Genomic DNA, 10898 nt, shown 5'->3' with positions numbered 1-10898 from the left:
GTGTTAATTTTGTATCCTGCTACTTTACCAAATTCCTTGATTAGCTCTAGTAGTTTTCTGGTAGCATCTTTAGGATTCTCTATGTATAGTATCATGTCATCTGCAAACAGTGACAGCTTTACTTCTTCTTTTCCGATTTGGATTCCTTTTATTTCTTTTTCCTCTCTTAATCTTACACTTTAAATTTAACTTTATTTTCTCCTCTGCCATTTTGGGGTAGAATTCTTTTCCAGTATATATATATATATATATATATATATATATATATATATATATATATATATATATATATATAAAATATGAGGGAAGAGTAAATTTATCTGTTAAACTTAATAATAATATATATTATATTATATTTTATATATATATAATATATATATATATTTTTGGCCAGCACCATGCAGCAGATGGGGTCTTAGTTCCCCAACCAGGGATTGAACCCATGCCCCCTGCTTTGGAAGGTGGAGTCTTAACCACTGGACCATGGAGGAAGTTGCTGTAGTAAATATATTTTTTATCACAGATGTATGTAGAATTTGAATAACTTAAAATCCATATGATGCAATGTACTTCTTCTTCCTTCTTATTATTGCCTTGAAATTGGAAACTTTATTTCATTTTTAGCATTTATCTTAGCATGCTGACATAAAGAGCAGATAATTTATACATTTTTTTACAGTCTGCATTTCACAACTGCTCTCACAAATTGATCAACCATGAATTGCCTTCAAATTATTTTCTGCTCTTAGCATGAATGCTATAAATTTATTCAAAGCAAATATTCTAAATGCTGGAGAGGGTGTGGAGAAAAGGGAACCCTCCTGCACTGCTCGTGGGAATGTAAATTGATACAGCCACTATGGAGAACAGTATGGAGGTTCCTTAAAAAACTAAAAATAGAACTACCATATGACCCAGCAATCCCACTACTGGGCATATACCCTGAGAAAACCATAATTCAAAAAGAGTCATGTACCACAATGTTCACTGCAGCTCAATTTACAATAGCCAGGACATGGAAGCAACCTAAGTGTCCATTGACAGATGAATGGATAAAGAAGATGTGGCACATATATTCAATGGAATATAACCCAGCCATAAAAAGAAATGGAATTGAGTTATTTGTAGTGAGGTAGATGGACCTAGAGTCTGTCATACAGAGTGAAGTAAGTCAGAAACAGAAAAACAAATACTGTATGCTAACACATATATATAGAATCTAAAAAAAAATAATAATAATGACACAGACGTAGAGAATGTATTTGAGGACACGGGGAGGTTGAAGGGTAAGCTGGGATGAAGTGAGAGCATGGCATGGACATATATACACTACCAAATGTAAAACAGATAGCTACTGGGAAGAAGCCACATAGCACAGGGAGATCAGGCGCTTTGTGACCACCTAGAGGGGTGGGATAGGGAGGGTAGGGGGGAGACACAAGAGGGAGGAGATATGGGGATATATGTATAAGTATAGCTGATTCACTTTGTTATAAAGCAGAAACTAACACACCATTGTAAAGCAATTATACTCCAATAAAGATATTTTTTAAAAAAGCAAATATTCTCATACTAAATATGCAGCTGGTTTGTAAGGCCTTGATAGAAGACAATTGTGATGGAAAGTTTCCTTTGCTTCAACTGATTAATATCTCAGGCTAATAATGCTTTGTATATATATACTTAGCTCCCTTGAGAACCTTGGTACCTTTCTGTGACCAGTGTTAGGGAATTGCAGCTGCTTTTGATTGAAACAAGCTCAATTGCAGAACTTCATGGTATAGTATATGATTTAGAGTAAAAATATAATTTGTTGGCTTTAAGTAATAATATTTTTTCAGGATGCCTTAAAAATACTTCAAGAAAGAATACAATTACTAGGAAATTCATTATTTGATACACATATCTTGGGAAAATAAACATTGATCAAAAGATTCAAATAATAAGTCAACTGGAAGAAAATTTGCCACATCATTTTGGGAAAACCTTTAGAAGACAGACTCTGGTGATTCAAGTTTTTCACATTTTCTTGCCAACATACTTAGTATTACATGCTTTATTTGACAGTCCTTCAATTCCCCACTTTACCCTGCATTATTTTCTAAAAGACTGTTGTTGTTGCTATTTTTATGCAAGAGCTTCGATGAAAATCTTAAATGCCTTAGTAAGCACATTTGGAGTACACAGGATAAGAACAGACTATATTCTAGCTAAACTCTGTGCCCAGTGTCTCTATACTACTTGTCTTTTTCTGTTCATACAGTACTAAAATCTTTCCCCATGATTTCCTAACTAATACAAATTGATGCTATCCATTTTCAGTCTCCTGAAAAGTTTTACTTAAGAAGAAATCTACTCAGCACTAAACTCAGCAAGTTAGAAGATTGAGGGTAATGGTGAAATTAAAAAAGGATCATGAATAACTGCACTAATCCTCAACGATCTAAAAAAACAAAAAAACCAATAAAACCCTACGTTAATCTTCAGATGAAGATTAGAGCCCCAAACTGCAGCTTCTAGACCAGATTGTGAATTTGTGAATTTGTCAAAGCCCAGTTTTAGTGCATTCTCTTTGCCAGCTCTTCACAGCCCCACTTCCCCAGTGCACTGTTCACAGACTAATCTCTGAACTTTCCATGTGATATTCATCTTATTCTTTTTCTCTTTGGCCTAGTACCATGATCCAATGTTTCCAGACTCTATCACATCAGGACTTATCAGGGCTGTGTTTTGTTCTCTCAAGATCTTTTCACAAGAAATTAGCAAGCTGTCCTGGGAAACTCATCTACACTGATCTGTAAAGGGAAAACAATTTCATTATGTACTGTGGTTAGTAGGTAAAATATTTGTATTTTGAAGGGCATTATGAGAATCACAATACCTTAAACCAATGGTCTTCAAATTTATTTTTTTAATTATCATCATTTAGTGATAAAACTCTGTTTTCAAACAAGATTTTATATAAAGCAGGTACAAGTGAAAACGCTCTGGTTAAAGTAGGGGATAAGAAAGACACACTCCCTTTTTCCCTCCTCCTTGCTCTTTGAGTGTCCCCAGAGCATCTCTGAGGAATTTCTGCAGTTCCACAAACACAGCCTGCAAATGATCCCATTAACGCAGTGGGGTAACTGCTGGTGAGAATGCCAGGTATATGGCCAGCACTTTTAGATCAGTGGTTTTCAACAGGGATTGATTTTGTCCCCCGTGGAGGCTTTTGGAAATATCTGAACACACTTTTGGTTGTCATAACTTGGGGAGGAAGGAAGCGGGTGCTGCTGGCATCTAGTGGGTAGTGGACAGGATGTTGTTAAATATCCTACAATGTACAGAACAGCCCCCCACAAGAGAGAGTTTTTCAGCCTGAAATGTTACAGTAGAACTGAGGTTGAGAAAGCCTGCTCTAAAGAGAGTAGGGCACCAGGAGCTGCTGGGGGTGAGGGGAGGAAAGGGGGACTTTGAGGGCAGGGAGGAAGCCTGCAGCCCCTGGAGTCAGAGCCTTAACTAACGAGTGCTCAGGGTTTGCCCAGGGCTGGGGAAGGGAGAGAAGGCAGAAGCTTTGCAAAATGGTGGCATTTAAAACTTTGTTACACCTGCAGGTTAACTTGCATTTGTCAGTAGCTAGATCCAAACAAATAAGCTTAGCACTGAGCAAAAATATTAACTAGAAATTTACCTGTGACTAACAACCACCCATGAGTCCCCTCATGAACTCCAAAGTTTCAGGCTTCCAGCGGTGGGCCGGAGGCAGCAGCTGAGTCTGGAGGCGGCCCTGGTCCAGTCTCCAGGGAGCAGAGCCGAGCCAGGTGCTTAAAGAGGGCTTCCTCGGGGTCCAACCCCCATCACCTTTCCTCCGGTGTGTTGTCTGCTGCACCCGCTCATCAGCGGGGAGGCTGGTAGGAGGTTCTCTTAGAGGAGAATCCCATCCTCCTTCAGACATCCTGCGGAGAAGGCAGGTGCATCCCACGTCCCACATCCTCACACCAAGGAAATGCTCTCTCATCTAAACGCCTCCCGCTGGAGCCCATCCTGACCTCTGACCCGGTCACTACCCGGTGTTGTTCCTCAAAAAGAGATCATTTCGAAATTCAAAAAGGTTAAAAAATATTTCATTACCAGCATTCACCCCGTTAGGCACTTTTGCTCGCTTCCAATCTCCTGAATAGGCTTCATTTAAAGGCCCCAGAGGCACCAAGTGACAGTTTTACGCGGGTCATCAGTTCGAAAGCTCTGGAGAGTCTAAGAGAAAACATACAATAAGTCCCCCGCCCACCCCCGCCGTCATTATATAGAAGAGAGAGAGGAAATCCTCCTCACGCGGGGGCCCCTTTTGTGTCGTTCCTGCCAACGCAGCAGCCCTCCTGCTATATAGACCCGCGCGCCCGCCCCACCGCACTGAACTCGCATCCCCGCATCAAGCAGCCATGGGGAAGGTGAGCCCCGCGCCGGCGGGAGGGGCCCGCAGCCGGGCTGGAGCCCAGGCCTCTGAGCCCTGTCCTTCCCTTCCCTGCAGATCACCTTCTACGAGGACCGGGGCTTCCAGGGCCGCCACTACGAGTGCAGCAGCGACCACGCCAACCTGCAGCCCTGCTTCGGCCGCTGCAACTCCATCCGGGTGGACAGCGGCTGTTGGATGCTCTACGAGCAGCCCGACTACTCGGGCTGCCAGTACTTCCTGCGGCGCGGCGACTACCCTGACTACCAGCAGTGGATGGGCCTCAACGACTCCGTCCGCTCCTGCCGCCTCATCCCCCACGTGAGTCCGGTTCCCCTCGGCCTGCCGTGCCCTCGGGTCACAACAGTGCTCCAGACACAGTGGTCAGGCTGCAGGACGGTGGCCTTCTTTTGCTGGCTCTAACCGGGTTCTCTTTCCCTTTATTAATGTCTTTAAGGTTTCATTCCACCGAAAAATTGAGTGATGCAATGCTCTTAATTGAAATTGTATTCTCCTTTGCTAAAATTAAGCTCACCTCTACTGGGCAAAAGTGGTGCACAGCATTAGTTTAGAGCGTCTGTGCCACCGCTGAGGAATAAGCAACAGGTGAACTCCTCACACCCAGGTGCCCTTAGGCTAGTTACTGGGCTACTTCTCTCCTTCCTCATCTGTAAAGCGGGGTTAATAAGGGCAGTTGGTTCATCGAGCTGTGATGAGGTCAAAAGGAGATTGCCCAACACCTGGCAAACTAACCCCTCCTCCAAATATTAACCATTATGAATATCAAGGGTCCCTCAAGTTCTGCTTTTTGATTAGGCAAAACAAACAACCAACAATGTGATTCTAGTAGCACCTGCAAAGCCCACTGCTACCCAAGTAAAGCCTGAGCAGCCTGGAATTCCACAGTTAGGGAGGCTTTTATTTGCCTATGACAGAGTCCTGTGGAAAATGTACCACTCGGGAAATTTGAAATCCCTTCAGAGGGTTGAAAGCCTTGATAGGACCCAGACTGGCATTAGGAGCCTGGAAATCTGGGCTTTTACTTTCCAGCTCTGACCCTTTGATTACAGCCTGAAAGCTCTAGTCATTAGTTTCTCTTAAAAGAAGAAAAGACTTAGAATGGCTGCTCCACGTGTATCAGGCTGTTGTGAAGATCAAATTAGATAACGCACACGTGAGTCTTTTGCAAACCATGGAAGATACCTTATTAGCAGTTTTTTATACCTCAGAATGAACTGCTTATGAGAACCTTTCCTAACGAGGATTTAATGGTGGAAGAAGGAAGAAGGAATTGAGTGGGTACCTGCTGGGAGGGAACAAGCAGATAAAAGAACAAGTGCTCAGGAAGAGACAGACAGGATTTGCCCAGGACTGACAGCCTGCCCTTACATTTTTCTAAAGGTTTTATAATCTATTGATCTAGACAGGCCTCCTTCATGATCTTGAGCTTCTATTTTTATTAATTACCTAAAAGTGTTTTGCCAGACCATATATTAGAGGTGAGAACTGAAACCTAATTGTTACGATGGCTCTTGCTTCTTGGGATTTTAGAATAGCAGGACTCAAAGCAGAAAGGAAGGGATTAAGGAGTTGCCTGGACTGGACTGCCACCACCTGTGCTTCACTTCGGGGAAAGCAATTCGACTTCCTCTCTTCCCAGCCTCTTCTAATGCTATGGAGTTCCAAAATAATGCCTTTTGCCAGGGATAGATTTGCCTTTTTATTTTAATATCTAATTATTTTTATATCCACCAAGGGGAGTTCCAGACCACCGTTTAAGTCTATAAAGGAGAGAGCAAAAATTATATATAAAAATTGTCACTTAAGAATGGTACTAAGTAGGTACTAAATATGATTCATGTAGGTTGTGGCCCTAGAAAACTATGGAGCACCATGAATGTCTTGATCTGTGTGAAGGGCCCCCTCTTCAGTTTTGCAGTGTGCAATCTACCCAACTATACCCAGTGGCCCTGGTGTTGGTTGTCTTTTTAATTTGTCATCTTTGATATAGAAAAGATTTTTAAAAATGCCCATTCCCCCAGCGGTGTGAGTGATTGGTTGCTAAAGGCTAGGTTTTCTGACCCTTCGCATCTGCTGATTGCTGAATCCAGACCAGCTCCCACCGGCTGAGGATGTACGAGCGAGAGGACTACCGAGGCCAGATGGCGGAGCTCACGGAAGACTGCTCCTCGCTCCGCGACCGCTTCCACTTCAATGAGATCCGCTCCCTTCACGTGCTGGAGGGCTGGTGGGTCCTCTATGAGATGCCCAACTACCGCGGGCGGCAGTACCTAGTGAGGCCGGGGGACTACAGGCACTACCACGACTGGGGGGCCCTGGATGCCAGAGTGGGCTCCCTGAGGAGGGCCGTGGATTTCTACTGAAATACTTTTACTCTATCCTTTTTTCCATCTAAAAGCTAATAAAATATTTCCTGTGTGTTTGATGCAGTAACGTGGTCCTCTCTTCCTTTCAGACTCCTTGGAAGGGCTCAGCAAAAATAAAACGGAATAATGTGGATTTTCTTACAAGTGTCAGTGGAAAGGGTGGTGTGGGGTAGCAGTTGAGAGGACAGGCTCTGGAGCCAGAATGCCTGGGTCCACATCCACTTACTAGATTTAGGTGGTCGGCAAGTTACTTAGCATTTCTGTGCCTCAGTTTCCTAGTAGTAGTACTCTTCATTTCATAAGTTTGTGGTGTGGATTAAACGACTTATTATTTTAAAATCACTTACACATTTTAGCTTTGCATATCATATAATAGTTTCTAGGAAACTGCTCTGTAAGCTTGCTGGTGAAACAGCTGGTCACCTTTTTAGTACCCTTTTCTTAGGAGAATTCCCTTTTGGAGTTTGCATTCAGTAAGATGGCTGAGTGAAATTGCAGAGGGAGACAGAGTTAGATAGAGACAGATGTGTCTGACACATCTTCGGTGTGAATACATGTGACTGCCTGAATAGGTTTACTAATATATGCGTATCCAGAGCACAAGTATAAGAATCAAGTGCCACCTTAATGAACAGCCCAAAGGACTCTTCCAAACATTTTTCTACTTAAGGGAGGTACAAAGCATTCAGGTAGTGTGCACTGATCAAAATGAGCACAGTGGGACAGAAGTAAAGACATAAGGTACGTGATCCGGAAAATAACATACAATCAGGCAAAGTTCTTAAATCTACTATTGGCTATGCTGATACTGTCACCAGACTTGGATCAATTTGGATTACCTCTAGCTCATGAATCAACATTTGATAGTAATCATAGCACCAAGAAAGAAAAAGGTAATGTGGGAACTAATCATTTAATTGAATTCAAAATTTCTTTGCAGGAAGATGAAGTTTATCAAATGAAATCTAAGTAGGTGTTCTATTACCCTACTAGATTTTATTTAATTGAAAATACTAGACTTCTCGATTTCAGATGTTTACACATAATTGAGAAAAAACAAATTACTTCCCAGCTTAGGGGTTTGACTTAATTGTGAAAATGGCAACCTCTTGGTGAAATAAGTTCTTGGTGAGCTGAATGGCCATGATTAGGAAAGAACCACTGCAAATTATTTTCTACTTGAAAATATATACATATCTAGCAGCTAAGAAATAAGTTGTTTCCGAAATCCCAAATATTATAGGAATAAAGTAGTCAAATTATTTAACATATTACTTCCCTAACACACATGCACATTACAAAATATTTGAAGAAGCTCTAAGGACATTTAGATCTGTGCTAATACAGTAGTCACTATCCCATGACTCTATTTGGCTAGACTTCATTTGGCTAAGTCCAAATGACAATGTGTCATAAGTGTAAAACACACACCAGATTTCAAAGACTTAGTATGAAAAGTAGAAAGGAAAATATGAATGTTTTTCAAATTAGTGTAATGTTGAACTGATAATATATTGGATATATTAGGTTTAATAAAATCTGTTATTAAAGTTGATTTTACTTGTTTCTTTTAACTATTTTAATTTGCTTACTAGAAAAATTAAGATTACCTTTATGCCTCTTTTTATAATTCTATTGATCGGACCCCCAGGCTAAAAAGGTGAGTTGTAATTTGTATGCAGATACAGCTCAGTCTGAAACTTGAGTTATATGAAATCCTAAAAATTAGGAGATGGCAGAAAACATGTTTAAGTGTTACATAGTCGTTGAACATCCATTGCCTTATGAGGAGATACTCAGTGAAATTATAATTTTCACCTATCACTGACTGAGGCAGTGGGGGAGTGGGTCCCCATCTTGTCTCATCATATGGGTGTTCCATTAACTACACTGAATTTGAAGTTTCAACAACACATGTGAGTTACCCGCCCTTCTACAGATACAAGTCCCTTCTTTCCTCAGCTAATTTTCCCTCCTCTCCCTCTCCCTGTCCAGGCATGGCCCTTCATTTATAGCATTTTCATTCTGGAAGCTGCCATGTTTCCCTCCCCTAACTTTTCAAACACTGTTGTCATTGTTATAGATTTTATAAAGAGCTTGAAAAATAACTGGCTAAAAATATTCATCTTTGACTCTTCAACTACTCTGGCCAAATCAATATATTAACCATTGTTGAGCGACATCACATGCTAGTATTTAGAACAACCAGATTTTTAAAGAGATGTAATGATGAGAAAAAGACAGGAAACTGCTGAAGAGATAAAAAATGATAAGTACAATGGAAAGTGAGAAAGAATAGTTGAATGTTCTGGAAGCCACTGTCATCCAATGCTGGAATGTCAAGAGGAATTGCAGCTGAATACAGGCTGTACAATTCTTTTTAAAAAAGGTTATGTAGGGTATTGTGCATAGAGTTCAGATTGCAAATATTCAACAAGAGGACACCAGGTCTCATTCATACACAGGGGTTTTCTTTTCCATCTATGTGTTTACTCTACTTTTTCAACTATTGAAAAAAATCAGATAAGATGGAGTTCAATTTGATAATCCCTGAAATTTAAAGGATGTATATATGGTCCGGGAGGAAGGATAATAAAATAAGAGGGATGCTTCCTGCCTTATTAATGGTCCTGACACATCCATGGGCTTTTGCTAGGTACAAAGAATAAATTCTTGCTCCAAATATGGGATGACAGTTAAGTCCCGAATTTCAGTTATAGAGTAATTCAAAGGGAGAGATTTTCCCTTCAAGATGCAAGCCTTGATACTTTGCAGAAACACTTGAAAATATTTGTCAAATAGTTCAATGAGAGTAGCGTTTTGTGGAATTTGAAAAATAAAACCTAGAGAATTTGGATCATCCATGAACTAGTTATTAACATGCGCAGCAGAAAACCTGAATATTGTATGCTGTTCTTTGTGAACAAAATGCTAATAGAATAAAGGCAAAGAAAAAGACATATCAAAAAGGGAAACTTTTTTTCTGTTTTAAATCAGGGGCTGGTTTTCAACACTCAGTTCAAGTACTTTTTTTTTAACAAGATGAGGCCAATGGAAAGTTTCCAGGATGTTTGTTCTGACATGCAATTATTTTTACCCTGCCACAAATGTGGCATAGAGCCATAGAGAAAGCCATAGAGAAAGATGCTGTCAGGCTGACTGACCGAAGGAGTTCTCCACAGTCAAGGAAACTAGAATTTTTTTTTTTTTTTTTTTTTTTTTTTTTGCGGTACGCGGGCCTCTCACTGCTGTGGCCTCTCCCGCTGCGGAGCACAGGCTCCAGACGCGCAGTCTCAGCGGCCATGGCTCACAGGCCCAGCCGCTCCGCGGCACGCGGGATCCTCCCAGACCGGGGCACGAACCCGTGTCGCCTGCATCGGCAGGCAGACTCTCAACCACTGCGCCACCAGGGAAGCCCCAAGGAAACTAGAATTTTGATAAAAGACTAAATAATGAGGTGATAAATTGTCTATGGCACTTCAGAGGTAAAGAGTCACTTTCTCAAGAGTTATGTGTACTGATTGATTTCATGAAAAACCCTTTACCCTAGACAGTAGAGGAGCTGAACGTCATACTTAATAATTAAATGGGAAAAGAGAAACCGAAACATTTGATTCCTAACCAATATACATTAATAATAGCTCAACGTGACAAGCAGTGTACATTTCACACAAGAGGCTCACTTGTGATACATATGTTCGGATTATGTTCACTCACAAGTTTATGTCAGACGTTAGCCAAATCGATTATAATATCAAATTAGAGAGGGAAAAAGGAGCATGCAGAGTGAGTAGATTTGTCAGCAAGATTCAGAGTTTATTTACTGTTTTGTAGTTTATATTTCAACTTTGTGAAAAAGGAAGGCAGTGAAGCATTTTCAAAACTACCTTTTCAGAAACTCTCAGACTACAGACATGCTGTCCTCAGAACAGCCATTAGCGGAGGAGAGGACGTCACACATCCTTCAACTGATGTGAAAAGCTACGCCTTTCCCATGTCTTTGTCTTTAATTGTGCCTATGTGCTTTATATCTGTTAAAACTGGTATTCCCAGCTACTAACAGCTCAGCTCTTGGAAGA

General features: G+C 41.0%; 1 protein-coding gene across 1 annotated transcript; it reads left to right on the top strand.

Annotated features, from left to right (window-relative positions):
* The first annotated feature begins 4421 nt into the window (after positions 1–4421).
* On the top strand, positions 4422–6816 carry LOC132428030 (gamma-crystallin F-like). Its single transcript, XM_060015562.1, has 3 exons — positions 4422–4430; positions 4511–4753; positions 6544–6816. The coding sequence occupies exons 1-3, from the start codon at positions 4422–4424 to the stop codon at positions 6814–6816; spliced, it is 525 nt and encodes a 174-aa protein (XP_059871545.1).
* Positions 6817–10898: the final 4082 nt, after the last annotated feature.

Source organism: Delphinus delphis, chromosome 7 (genome assembly GCF_949987515.2).
Source record: "Delphinus delphis chromosome 7, mDelDel1.2, whole genome shotgun sequence".
Taxonomy (NCBI): domain Eukaryota; kingdom Metazoa; phylum Chordata; class Mammalia; order Artiodactyla; family Delphinidae; genus Delphinus; species Delphinus delphis.
This window is presented reverse-complemented; position numbering and strand designations above follow the sequence as displayed.

What these genes read in the sequence shown, in the direction of transcription:
- LOC132428030 (XM_060015562.1), top strand. An exon ending in CCTGCCGCCTCATCCCCCAC is followed by an intron (nt 4,754 to 6,543) that starts GTGAGTCCGGTT and finishes TGCTGAATCCAG; the next exon opens with ACCAGCTCCCACCGGCTGAG.